The 14960-nt window shown below is 37.5% G+C and overlaps 1 protein-coding gene across 1 annotated transcript in view; it reads left to right on the plus strand.

Moving 5' to 3' along the window:
* Positions 1-3286: 3286 nt before the first annotated feature.
* Positions 3287-14960, plus strand: part of SSBP2 (single stranded DNA binding protein 2) — a 95733-nt gene continuing 84059 nt past the window's right edge. Inside the window, exons 1-5 of the mRNA XM_015814666.1 lie at positions 3287-3367; positions 4110-4511; positions 10727-10828; positions 11624-11685; positions 13726-13810. Of these exons, the coding sequence (XP_015670152.1) occupies positions 3287-3367; positions 4110-4511; positions 10727-10828; positions 11624-11685; positions 13726-13810 (732 nt within the window). The remainder of the gene's footprint in view (positions 3368-4109; positions 4512-10726; positions 10829-11623; positions 11686-13725; positions 13811-14960) is intronic.

Genomic DNA, 14960 nt, shown 5'->3' on the forward strand with positions numbered 1-14960 from the left:
ATTTTCTCACAGAGATATGACCCTCCAGTGCAATTCTTCAACTTCTGACTAAAAAGATAACGGCAGTATGAAAATAAAACTTCTCTTTTTCTAACATTTATCATATTTATTTTTTCCTCATGTTGACTTTGGGATATTAAGAGGAAGTTGCTTAAGCAATCATAATCACAACTTTTCCTGAATAATGGGTCTATTTCAAAATATAGCAAAATTGATTGCCATGATGTTATATTTTTGTCTACTTTAATCCTTTCTCACTTCTCCCATGTTTTAAAGTGTTTATTTAACATAATTATTACCACTGCATAACTTTTTTTAGAACTACTGTTAATTTTGCTTGTATCAGTTGGAAACCTGTAACATAAGCCAGCCAGAACTTTTTCTGTGGTCCCCCTCTTGCCATTCATTCTACTTGACTTCTGAAATATTGGGGTGTTGCTGTTTCTCAGACAAGACTTCCATCTGGGTAGTTATTTTAAAAGTAAAGATGTCCTTTCAGGAGATGCACATCTTCCCCCTCCCCCAAAAAATCCTGTGAAGCTAAATGGGGCAGAACAGGGTTATACCCCCATATACCTCCATAGAAATACATTTTTAAATAAATAGCTTTCCTTTCCTTTTCAACCAGATCTGCTAAGCCTAAGTGATTTTGGGATGTGGTACTAGTAAATACCCAACAATGGAGTAACCAAGAACTACATATTTTTATTCTAGCAAATGCAGCAAAATAATTACTGGGGGAATACATTAGCTCAGAAATCTCCAACTTTTTTGATTTGTCGGCCCGGAAAAGGAGGCAGGCACCACTACGTGCACGTGCGCAAATGGGCCACGTGCACATGCAAAAATTAGCCCCTTGCACGTGCGCACAAACGGCCGCATGTGAGCACATGCAAACGGGGCTGCACAGGTGCAAGTGCTGCAAATGAGGCAGCATTAGCGCTGGCGGGAAGCTATGGGCAGCACTAGTGCCGGTGGGACACTCTGGAGTGAGGTGGCACTAGGGCCAGCGGGATGCTTGCGGGCGGCGCTAGCACCAGTGGGATGCTCGGGATGGTGCTAGCACCGCTGGGACACTTGGGGTAGCGCTAGCGTCGACGGGATGCTCGGGGTGGCGCTAGCACGAGTGTGGGGGATAAGTGCATGCACTGGCCATCCCTTCACACAGTCTGGTGGCCAAGTGACCACGGCCCGGTAGTGGGCCGTGGCCCACAGGTTGGGGACCCCTGCCTTAGCTGTTCCAAGTTACAGAAATGGGGATATAGACATCCCAGAGCTAGCAATGATTATCAGTAAGCAAAACAAAATAAGAAGCAGAGGGTCAGAAAAGGGGAATCTACATACAACTATCCATTTGAAGAAAGCAGCACCAATAAAAAATAAAACATCCTGATACTTCTGCGTATACTTTTCTTGCCAGCTTACCTTAATTATTTCAATTCTCCCAGGGCTATTGGGCAGAGAGCCTGAATTCCAGGCAAACTAAGGAAATCTTTCTACAGTTCTTTGCAGCTTTCAGGACCTGCAGCTTGATCAGAAGGGTAGGGGAGGGGAAAGGGACTTCAAACTGCTTTTTTCTTCTCTGGGCCCCCTTATTTTATCCAATTGGAAAAGTGAAGTGCCTATTTCGAGAGAAGAGTTACTAGGTTACTAAAATTATTTGTACTTGTGATGAAGGCAGGAAGTCAAATATTTTTCTTTCCTTTACTATATTCTTTCTTTTCTATTTCCCTAGTTTTTCTTTTTTCTGCTTTATACTTTATACACATTTAAAAATGTGTATTAGTTTTTATTGTTGTAATAATAATCTTTAATCAAATCTTTAATCAAATTACTATTTAAGGAAAGAAAGTGCAGCATATTTTAGAAATATTGACTTTTATTTAGAATTAAACCAGTGCGTAAACCACTAATCCCTGAAAATACCATTTTTTGTGCACTTGTATAACAGCTCGGATAGGAACTCAACCATGTATGTGCATTATTGTGTAATGCTGAGGTGTTTATTCATGGAACAAGACGTTTTAAACTGATTTTTGGCAATTTAACTGGTATCAGAAAGCGATTTGTGTTTTTAATTTCTTTTAGTGTTGTTTTCTTCTATAGGGATTGTACATAAGGGTATTCTTGTTGTTAGTCTAATTACCACCATTTTGCTTCTGTAAACTGTGCTTGCATTAGGGACGCCATTTTGTGAGTGCAGGAAGAACACGTACACAGAGCCAGAGATAAGGAAAAGAGCGGGAAAGGAATGAAATGTGATTGGCTGATATTATGTGTACTGACATGTGTGTCTTTATGATTGGTTATTGCCTGCCTATATAAAGAAGTGCTAACTGACTAGTGTGTGGCACATCTGAACGCAGCTGCCAGTGTTTCAGATAGTGTTCCGCCTAGCAACTTCACTTGGCCAAATAAAGTTCTGTTTCTCTTGGAAGCCTCTGCTTGAGTCTCCTGATTTGCCCTCTTGGAACCTCAAGTTCTTTGGGTAGCTGCTGACCCTTACATATTTACTGGCGCCTGAACAGGGACTCAGAGGCCTGCGTTTCCTTCAAGCTGACCTTTGGCACAGCATCCAGGAAAACTGGTGCAGACCGGTGACGAGGTCAAGAGTGCTCCTGGCCCTTTTAGTCCAGTGACCATGGCCCAGCTAGCACCTGGAAGACCTGTGATTGCTTGAACCTGAATGTTAATAGGAGGCTTCCCACCACTCAAGTCTGCTGTAAGGATATCAGAAGAAGGACTGTGTAAGTAAGTAGAATTGTTCTGGAACTGAAGAAGATTTGGGAATAGGACCTGAGAAAGATTTGGAAATAGGAATTGAGGAAGGTTTGGGGATTGTAGTGTGAATGTGAGTGCTTAGTGTTTAGGAAGATTTCTGAAGTGATTGAACCAGAGTGCCTGCTTGTTAAGAATCCCCTGTAAAGTAGCCCCTGTAAGTAGGCCCATATAAGAAAGGGTTTTTGACCAAACTCCAAACTGGTAGTCCTATATAAGAGGGTTTTGGTCAACCCCGAACCAGTAGTCTCCAGGGTAGATAGAGATAGGTCCAAGAAATCTTTTGGGACTCATGGGAAACAGGAAAAGTAGTTTGCACCAAGCAAATGAACCTGAATTTAGGAAGGTTAAACCGTGCACTCCTCTGGGCTGCATTTTAGCTCACTGGAAAGTACTGAGACCGGTTGTAGCAGCAAAAGTAACATTTAAGAAAGAAAAGCTTAAAATTTTGTGCATTTCCGTTTGGCCAACCTATTTTCTTGGATCTCATCAACCCCCATGGCCTGCCATGGGAACGGTGAATCCGGAAATTTTGCAAAATCTTCTAACTGTGTTGGCAATGGAAGGAAAAATCAAAGAAGAACTTTATGTAGGTTTTTTCTCTAATTTGGCCCTTCGGACTGACATTCAAAAGACTTATGGCCTCAGGGCTAAAACTCCAAAAGTCTGTCCAGTCATAAATTTAAACCCCAATTTCGGAAAATCAAAGTTGAAGAAAAGGAAGAATTTCCTCCACCTTACCATCACATTCTTCCTCCTTGGGCTTCTCCAAGTGCCCCCGTGGCGCCGAGTCCACTGGATGTGATGCCTGCTCCGGTTCCTTTGCCCGCACGGTATGAGGAAGGGGCAGTTGGAGGTATTGAAGAGTTAGAGGTCCCTTTGTTGAGTCCTCCTCATACCTGAGCAGGACAACCCTATGGACCAGACAAACAACGAGGCCCATCAGTCTTGGCACCACTTCATCAAGTTCCGATGGGAAACTAATTAGCTTACATACACACCCCTTTTTCAACAAGTGATCTTTTTAATTGGTGGGAAGGTCTTCCCCCTTACCAGGAAGCACCTCAACAATACGTTGAATTAGTCCAAAGGATTGTTACTATTCACAAATCCATGTTCTAAGACCTCCTCACTCTTCTGTCAGCATTGTTGGGAGCACTCCTCACTCTTCTGTCAGCATTGTTGGGATGCCAAGTTCTTAAGGTGGCTATTGCTCACTACGCGGCTGCTAGAACCCAAGGGATAGTAGATAGGGATTCAGCTGAGTTATGGCCAGATCCTGCAATAATTCTTGCCCCCATCTTCGAAATTGACCCAAATACGAATGACAGGTTTACCATCATTCGTCATACCCAAGAGGCCATGGCTTACAAAAAGGTGTGCCTAAAGCTGTGAATTTCCATAGAGTTCACCAAATTCTCCAGGAAGCTAAAGAGTCCCCAACCGATTTTTTAAACCGTCTCAAAGATGGCTTCAGGAGATTCATGGATCTTGATCCAGAGCTCCCTGTGAACGAAGTCATATTAAAAATGACCTTTGTGGGACAGAGTGCCCCAGATATTAGGAAGAAATTGCAAAAATTACCAGCCCCTACTACCCAAGATCCTGAAACTCTGATTCAAACTGTCTTCACGATGTTTGCACAGAGGGAAGAGGAGGAAGAAAAGAAAGAGGACAGAAAGATGCGAAAACAGGCATCTCTTCTGGCCATTGCCCTGCAGGCCCCTACCCCGGCAAAAGACAGCCCTATCAGTCCAATCAGGGCTCCCTGCAGCAGAATCAGTTGCTAGGTGTAAGGGGTTTGGCCAGTGGAGGAACGAATCTCCCCAGGGCAGTGACCCACGAAGAAACTTCACCAGAAGCTTCCGAGGAAGAGGCTTGCTCATATTGGGGTTTAGGAAGGGAGGCTTCCTCATGCCCACTGAGGGGCCCCCAGCACCTAATGTCAGTCTCTGCCCCAGAGTTCTATCCTGAGATTTATTGAGGGGCCTCCGCAGGGTGATTTGTTTTCCCTGACCCCTTGGTGGAAAAAATAGGGGGGAGGGGAAAGCCATATTCCTTTTTGGTGGACACTGGTGCCACCTACTAGTATTGAAATTCCTTGTCTGTCATCAGAAACCACCCCTATTGTTGGAATGACTGGAAGGGAGGAGGCTGCTCCCCATAGCCTTCCCCCCTCTGTTCAGGTCAACAAAGGACCCCAAATCAAACATTCTTTTTGGTCCTTCCTCAGTATCCTTTGAATTTGCTGGGGTGGGACCACCTTGGAAAATTAGGAGCTACCATCAAATGTTCCCTTGCTGGAGTGAGTTTGGACACCCCACCAGCCCGAGCTTACATGTGCTATTTAAATGACCCCTTGAGTCAAAGGATCCCCAATTATTTGAAAATTAACCCCAATGTGTGGTACCTGGGAACGCGGGGGTTTGCCAAATTTGCCTCTCCACACCGAGCCCTCCTGATTCCCCAGGCCTATCCTATCACAATTTGCCAATATCCAATTAAAATGGAGGACCGTGTTGGCTTGAAACCCCAAATTGATATATTTCTCAAAAATGTACCTTTTGTGAAGGACCCAGTCCCCATGGTCCACTCCGATCTTTCCTGTTCCAAAACTTGATGGGACTTGGAGATTTATTCACGATTTAAGGGAGGTTAATTCCAGGATCCAGCCCCTCCATCCTATAGTCGCTAACCCATATACCTTACTGACCACCTTGTCCAGTGATCAAGTTTGGTACACTGTGATTGACCTGAAGGATGCCTTCTTTTGCATCCCATTGGCCCGAGAGAGACAGCCCTACTTCGCATTTGAATGGGAAGACCCCGAAAATGGCTTCCGGTGTCAACTAACCTGGACTAGGTTGCTCCAGGGCTACTGCAATAGCCCCACTGCTTTTGTGGCTACTCTGGCCCAGGACTTGAGAGACTTCTCACCCTGAGAAACCACTCTCCTCCAGTACATTGATGACCTTCTTATAGCAGGAAAAGACCAAAAGATGAGTTGGCCTTTTGACCTCCTCAATCACCTTGCAGACAAGGGATATACAGTATCCTGTAAGAGGGTGCAGTGGGTGTCTCCTGAGGTCCAATACTTGGGATACATCCTCAAACGGAAAAAATCACCTGCAATCATCCCGCCTTCAGGCGATAGCCGCTCTCAAAGTCCCCAGCAATGAGAAGCAACTAAGAACCTTTCTGGGTATCACAGGCTTTGCTACACTTTGGATCCCCTTGTACTCTCTGTTAGCCAGACTACTTTATCAACTGACTCAGAAAAACATGGTCTGGGAATGGACAAGGGAACACCAGAAGTCATGGCAAGCCCTAAAGGATGCTCTCACAAGAGCATCAGCTCTCACCTTACCTGACCAAAGTTGAGGATTTGAACTCTTCCTCACAGAACAGAAAGGTTGCTCCAAAAATTGGGCCCCGAGAAAATCCCAGTAGCATATTTATCAAAAGGCCTGGATAATGTAGTGAAGAGATGGCTTAGTTGTTTGTGAGTGGTGGCTCAATACATTGGGTTTTTTTTCTGCCTCTGTCAATTGAACAAGATAAAGTTTGGTACAGTAGGAGAAACTGATTGAGGAAAGTTCAGGTTTAAAAATTATTTGGGTGTAGCTGGGGGCTGCATGAAAAATATTCTTTAAAAGAATCCCCTAATATATCTATGGAAGATATAATTGAGCAGCACTCTTCTAACTATTCTTAAGCCCTTCTTGATCACATAACCACAAGTTGGTATATTTTGCCCCTCCCATTATTCCTACTGTGCTTAAGCACAAGAGGCGAGCAGATGCATGTTTTGTTACATAGAAGAAAATAGAGATATCTTCCATGGCCATTGGAAAAAAGCCATAGTTTGCATTTGGAAAGCTGAGGAGAGGAGATGGGTACAAATAAGAACTTTTGTGTATAGGAAAGCCACTTCCACAAATTATAATTATTTCCATGCAAAGAAAAATACCCATATTGTTACAACACTACCATTCCTAACAAGAGGTTGTGACAAGAGTTTTAAAGGGGAAGAATGCTGCTTAAATCTGCTTAACAATTAGATGGGAGACATCTGTTAAGAGATATATTTGGGCTGATAAATACTCAAAAATTGCTGGATACTTCTGAAACTACTTTGGCCAGTGTGATTGATCCCTACCTTTCTAGCTGAAGGGTTATTAGTAAATTTGTAGTAGAATTATTGCAGATCTGTTTATGGAATCTCTTTACTTATCCAGAAGTAAAGTTTTTTTAACCTGTAAATTATATTTACAATAAAATATTGTAAATCTTATTGTAAATATTGTAAAGGGTCTTTTCTTAATGTAAATAATTACAAATATTGCAAAACAGCATAAATGCTCATTAAGCTTTCTTTCCCAAAAAAAAAGTCAGATTTTGCTAAGGGCTTCTGCTTTGTTACTTCGATTGCTAGGGAATATGGTACAACATAAACTGAATTGTGTGTGCAGTGCTCATTTGTGAAAATATTAGTCTTAAATATAAATGTTGTCATAAATATAAATGTCCTTAAACAATAATGCCCAGCCATTTATTAACTGATAATTGATTAATTTCTTTAATGAATTATTTTGTTTCAGTTTATATTGTAATATATTGTAATATAAACTGAATGAATATGAATATGAAGATAACTTGTTTATTTTGCTATAAATATTTTTATTCCAAATTTTTAACACTGGCTAAAATTATGAATTCAAGGTTTCTAGTGCAGATAACAGCTTTTCATCATGGTTCACTTTGGAATAGACTTCTGTGTATATTTTGTTCCTGATTTCCATTGTCAAGGGGAAATCTTTAAAGATAGAAGTAATCCCTCATGTAGTACAGCTATAAGTTACATTTGCTTAAATGTTTTAATTATTGTCTGATTTTTAAAAAGGCAGATTATTTTGGAACCTTATAAAAGATTCACGCAATTACTTTAGTTATACAAAATATATAAAAATAATAAATATATAAAATATTTTGTAGTATTTTAGTAGCTATTAGGTAGGTAGTATTTAGTATTAATATTTATAATGCTACTACTAGTAATAGTATTTAGTACTAATAGAAGATAGTATTTTATGTAATTGGCAGAGGGATCAGCAATATTAAAACGATATTTGTGACCCATTGATTTAAGACCCACTTCTTTTTAGTATGCATTGTATAAATCAAAGGCATGTAAAAAAAGGATAGAGGTTTGATAGCCATTTATATTTGCTTCCCAAGGGACACCCCTACCAGTAGATGACAAGATTGAGTCGTTTTCTTTGAAATGTTCTGCAAGAGTTCCATTAATAACCGACATGTGTAAAAAGAAATATATAAACTTAGTAAGATTCCAGTAGAAATCTTCCAGATAATCTAACTCAGGGGTCCCCAACCCCCGGTCCGTGGACCAGTACCGGGCCGCGGCATGCCAGCAACAAGTCCGCACAAACAAGCAAAGCCCCATCTGGGAGATGCAGGCAGCACACAAAACCACACACCCTCCGGTCCATGGAAATCTCTCTCTCTCCATGGAACCGGTCCCTGGTGCCCAAAAGGTTGGGGACCACTGATCTAGCAATGAACAGACGCTGGATAATCCCCTATTATTGCTTTCCTACTCTTATTCAATAGGTTTTCATTTAAATGAAACTGAGTATAAAATTATCCAAAACTATAATAGCTGAAAGTGTTAGTCAACAAGATACTTTACCATGTTTACCAAAAAGAAAAACAGCCTGAACTATAAGAAAGCACCTCACCAAATCTATGTCTATCACCATACCACCTTTAAATTATTTGGGGAAAAAATAGCTTACAAATAACTACAAGCAGTATTCAGGTAAATATATTACTTAAAATGGAAATGTGAAGGAGTTAGGAAAAATAATAAGACACAATAGGCCAGTGGTGGCGAACCTATGGCATGGGTGCCAGAGACGGCACGCAGAGCTCTCTCTGTGGGCACGCACAACGTTGCCCCAGTCCTAGGCCTTCAGTTGGGTTTTATAAAACTTTTTCGCTTTAGGCCTCCAGTGCCGTGTGCAAAAAAAAAAAAGAATCAATCAATTTCAACTTCTCGTGGGAAAAAAAAGATCTCGCAAAGTTGGAATTGATTGATTGAACTTTTTAGTCCCACCCAGTCTGCGGTTACCACTGCAGCCACGCCCACTCAATGGGCCACACCCACTCAATGAGCCACACCCACCCGGCACCCGACGATACATAAGTGGGTTTTTGGTTGCAGTTTGGGCGCTCGGTCTCTAAAAGGTTCGCCATCACTGCAATAGGCTATACATGTTATTTTTAAAAATTACACTTAATTTAGGTAAAGCTAGTGTTTTTTGGGGGGAATCTTTTAAAAAGTAAGCTTTTGTTTGTAGGACTTTGTAAGGTGTAAGGTAAAATCACTGAGATGTCAAATTGAGAAAAATCTGCAATGTTTATTGGAAGAATCCTATCATCCAGATTATTCTAATTTCTGTAAAATCTGAGAAAAATATAGTAGCTTTGTAGAGAATTATTTGTTGTTATTCATTTTTGAAAAAAAGATGTGGGTGTCTCTTATTTGGTTACTATTTCTCTTTATACTCTATATAAAACTTTATTTACTGTATTTATGTTTTGATAAGTTGCATTCCCAAAGTGCTAAAGCTTACCAATAGTATTTATCTCTTGGCAGTTGCTTTATGGCCAAATAACCTATGTCCCAACATTAAATGTGTGGGTGGCCTTTAGCTCCTCCTTAAGCTATAATGCATGAGACACGTGAACATATCTACAACATACCCTCTAATTCAGAAGACTGTTGTGCTAGATAGGAATATTTTAAGGAAATAGGCAATCTTTGATAACTACATCATTTCCTATAAAGTTACAAACATTTCTTATTCTGTAGCCCAACCTTTCTATATGCAAAACCATATTGACTAACCATTATTGATTTTTCAGTCCTAGTATTGACAAAAAAATATGTAAAGAGTTACGAGAGCTTTATAAAAACATGTTTTATTTTAACTTTGATCAAGGATGCCAACTTATATTCCTTTTTTTTACTTCTAACAAGTTTGAACTTTAATTCATTCATATATTGCCTGCCTTTCTTCCGTCATGAATATTTCTTCAAGACTTTAACAGACCTCTTTTGTAAATCCAGTTAAAAATCACAATTTAAGTCTTACCTTGTTTTATTTTTTGTATTTCTTCCTTGGTTTACAAAGCCTCAACTTCTTTTGTGTATCCAGTAAAGAGTCCCTATCAGGATCATTCTCTTGGCTGCATTCAAATGTAGTAAAAACTACTGGGACCCTCAAGTTAAGAATTAAAAAACAAGCAGGTTGAAATCTGATGGGCCTTTAGATCCAAACTTACATTCATCTTGTTTATAACATGCCTGAAATAACATATATTGCTGTTGGCAAACAACTAGGGCCAGTGCAGTAGTTCCAGCAGGTCTATAGTAAAAAAAAGTTATTTGCCCATTGCAAAAGTGCAAAAAATGAAAACATCCCATGATGATGTCTTTAACACAAACAACAATATCCATGGGAAGCCCTTGATAGATGGATAAAAACACCAAATCCAGTTTAAATATCTGACTGGCTGTGCAACCAACCGTAATAATAATGTGATAAGAATTGAAAAGGCATCATGGTTAAGAATGTATTTATCAATGTTCTGTGCTGCTGTAATTACAGATATGGTATATTGTTTACTGTAAGCATAGCTTATGTGGATAAATATAGATTAATAGTAATTGAACATTTCTCCATTTGGGCATATGTCCAAGATAATAAAATATTGACAGACTGCTTTTTGCATAAAAGCTTTTTAAGCTCTGCTAGGATTTTTGAACATATTTAATATTTTGGATGTAAAATAACATCTTTACTACATGTTTCTCTATTTAATATATCTTACAATATTCATTTTGGAATTATTAAATAATTAGAATTTTAATAGGTTTTCTTCTGTTTCCAGGTTAGCACTATATGTATATGAATATCTTCTCCATGTAGGAGCACAGAAGTCTGCACAAACATTTTTATCAGAGGTATGTTTTCTATAGTCTTTTCTTAATTTTGGATTAATAGTATTAGTCAACTTTTTTATATTAAAAATTATTAGTGACTCTATAGAAAATCATGGTTCTCTGTCATATATAAATACATTTAAATACAAAACATTTAAATGAAAAATGTATAAAAATCCATTTTTATAATTATTGGTTGTGATAATTTTTAAGGCCTTAAAAATTGTAGCAATGTTATTGATCATGTTACATATCATGTTGCTTATCACTGTCAGAACAGTCTTTATTTTAAGGCCAAATGAAAAAGAAAAAAAATTAAGCAGAGAGAAAGAGACAGACAGACAGACAGAAAGTGAGTGAGTGTTAGCTAATGTCTGGGATAAAAACAATGTAACACATGAGGGCAAACATAATTACAAGAAATGAGCCAGTCCAAATTTCTACAAAAAAACACAGATTAAGCTGGCTGTACTTTCAGGCAGTGTAAAACAGTTGCCATAGCTAGCAGATAAGGGAAAAAAAGAATCAATAGTTAGTTGCTGGTTGGTGAACTGAGTGTGTATTTTGCTCTGCACATATTTAGTCTCTTTTTCTGTCACTCGGACACACAGAGCTATGCCTATACACTCAAACTTACCTAATCCCTCAGATACAGAAGACAACACATATTCAGACAACATTTGAAACACGTTTTAAAATTGATCTGTGTTGATTTTAAAAGATCCATCTTTGAATTCATTTTAGCTAAATGCTATCATTGTTTTCATGTGAATCTATCTTGCCTAAATAAATAATCATTATTTGCACTGGTTTTAGATAAGATGGGAAAAAAACATCACATTGGGCGAACCCCCAGGATTCTTGCACTCTTGGTGGTGGTAAGTGTTTCAGTTTACAAAGCTTGTGTTGGTTGTTAAATTATTATACTTGTACAAAATCTGATTTTTATCAAAGATAACAAGAAATTTTGCTAATTAATTGGACGATTAGTGTCAACCTCATTTAATATTGAACTATCATTTCATTTGCTGGAAAAGATAAAATTAATTATGCAATTATTTCAGTTTAACCTTGCTCATTTTTCTTTCAGCAGGATTGATACTCATTTTCCAGATCTATGTTTTGCCCCCTTTAGATGTTCCCATAGAACTACAAACATACACCTAAATTAGTTTGATGTGACAACTGCTTGTTAGGATTCTGCAGAAATGCCAGCACGTATATATGTAAATTGTTATTGTTAGAGACAAAGTAGGTTTCTGACTTCAGAGCTCTTTAATATTTGGGAGCATCTGGAGTGCCAATCACTGGCTTCAAAATGATCAGTGTGAACAGGTGATTAAACCTAATTTATATGCACATATTGTGCATAACTCTTGTTTAAAAAAGGACAGGGGCTTTGATTGCCCAGTTACTCCCACCATTTTGAAGCCAGTGAATGTTGCTGTCAATTCCTCTATATGTGTACAGAGAAGAATTCTGTATACAGGAGCAACAGTATTAATTTTAGGATAAGAGGAGATTATACATGCACATCCTTCTATGTGGCACCTGCCACTGACACAAATGAGAAAATCCTTTGCAGAAGAAAATAGGGCTGTGCATGTATCAGAAATGATTTAGAGGATGTTATCATGTAAGTGTAAGTACAATCCTTATATGATATTCATTAAAACATTTTCTTTAATTTTCATGCTTCCATCTCAGTGTAACAAATGGTATGGCTGCTTTAAGAATAATTTTAACTTTAATGATTGGCCTCTTTCAAGCAGTTGCATTTTTTTCAGATTCATGAAAAAAGAGAATGCTTTAATGAGTAGCACAGTGGTGGTTTTCTCACACTTGTACACTTTTAGAATTGCTGCTAATCATTTGTGAAACATGCATGGAAGAGACTTTGCTTTGGAACTGCTCCTAATAAGATTAGCCACCTTTTAAATGCTAGATTTCAGAGCATATACTAATTTGCCATTATCTGGATTTCAACTTCAGACTCAGAAAAATAAATATTATATATATGTTTAATTTCTATACTATTAATTGGTTTCAAAAGCATGTTATGTTTATTAAATAAGGAAAGGATTTAAGTTACAGTTGTCTTACTTTTTTGTATTAGATGGAACGAGTCTCTAAACTAGGTGACCACCAGAGGATTCCAGGGTTGTAGTCTAGACTAGAAAGTTGAAAAAAAAACTTAGAAGAAAGCAATGCTGTATTGTTGTCAAAAAATCTGCAGAGAAAATGTCTGAAATTTCCAGAAGCAGAGCTCAAGACAAAAATACCAGGGTACTTTTACAAATTAGTGCAAAAGAAAACTAAAGCTAGAAATAAGAGCTTAGGTTAGATACTCATTTTTAAATAGATATGTATTATAATAGTATTTATAATTAATAAATATTTTAATCTAAGAGACTTTTAGCTACCATGTGTCTTCAATGTTCTCTTCTCCCTTATATAAAAAAAATCTCTCCTGGAGCTTCAGAATGTAAAATTGTTTATGACTTTGTATGATGTTCTAATGATATAATGATAACAAAAATCAGCAATTTTCAAATGTTTTTAGACAAGAATTGCCCATCTCAACTGTTAAACAGCTCTGGAGTAAATATTGCTGCTTAAAAAAGACAGGCTTTATTTGATACTTAGATGCTTATCAGTTGCTTGATCCTTGAATGTTTTAATTTTAACACAAATTAAATTATAGTATTAGGATATTTATCTGCATAGCAATCAATTAGGCTATCACTGTAATTATTCTTAAGTATGTGTAGTCCCAACAGAATGTGAATGCTGCATACATTTTGCTTTCACAGTATGAAGAGGGTAATAAAGTAGTAATTACTATAATATATGTGTATAGACGGGATATACCTGAAAAAATATAAGTTACAAATTGAGCATTCTTTTTTTATTTTTAGTGTGTTTTGGGATCTCTATTGTGCAGCTCCAGAAAGACGTGAAACATGTGAACACTCAAGTGAAGCTAAAGCCTTTCATGATTATGTAAGTTTTATGCTCATTGTTTATGTTTTGTCTGAGCTTTGTTTGGAAATGATAACAGCTATGAATTTAGTAATTTTCAATGTGCAGGAAAAGCTAATGCTTCCAAATTTTTGTATTCCCTTGAAACTAATATTAACCTTGTATGCAGCACAAGAGTCTGTTTTATGTAGGTTAGCATAGGTTCATCCTTAAGAGACTTCAAGATAACAACCGTGTAGATAAGGTCAAAGAAGTCAAATTTTCAGTTAAATATGGGTAGTGTTGGTAAGCAAGAATAAAAAGAGGATGTATAAGTAAGATGATATTAACTGCAACATACTGAAGACTAAAAAGTATTATCCAATTATACTGTTTACCGCATAATTAATGGGGGAAATCATTTAAGGAAAAATGAAGCTGAAGAAACAAAATTATCTAGTAATCAGATGGTTTGGTTTTGTAAATGTTTAGAAGTGGACTGGAAGTGGACAACTAGCAGATATTTTAACACAAATTCATATGAAATCAGTGGAAAGGCCTTGCATCTATTCCTTACAGTATGAAAAATCTTCAGTATGAGAAATTTCTCATGAATAACATTGCTTTTGGTTTTAACATGAGATTATTGAAATACAACTTTTTGCTTTTCTTGGTAGTATTCTAAAGTAGATTGCTGAAAGCAAAAATTACCAGGCCTGTGTATTAGGTGTGATTGTAAGCAAGTATGTTTTGAGTTAACATTTACTGTATTCCTGAAAATAGCACTTACAATGTCAGTTTAGTGGCAATCATGTGTAAAAATTCTAAATATGACTAGGCTTACATTAAGATGTTTAATTATATCAGAAGTCAGTAATGTTTTGAGCCAATAGCATTCTTATAAATTTGAAATCATATTAGGAAGTTTTAGCTATTTAACAGTTATCATGGTAAATATGAAAAGTCACAACAAAAACAAACTGATGATTCTGTTCCCTGTCATCCCACCACTGGATTTTTTCTTCTTTCACTTCCAAAGTCAGGGCTACTAGTATCCATTATTTTTATTTTCTAACAATGACTGAAGGTTAAATATGGCATCCAGAGGCATTCCTTTAAATAAAGATAGTATGAAAATAAATTTGATCATCATATTGCTTATTTTTGAGTTATAGCTTCCTAAATAGAAAGT

This window comes from Protobothrops mucrosquamatus, unplaced genomic scaffold (genome assembly GCF_001527695.2).
Source record: "Protobothrops mucrosquamatus isolate PMUCROS unplaced genomic scaffold, P.Mucros_1.0 scaffold272, whole genome shotgun sequence".
NCBI lineage: Eukaryota > Metazoa > Chordata > Lepidosauria > Squamata > Viperidae > Protobothrops > Protobothrops mucrosquamatus.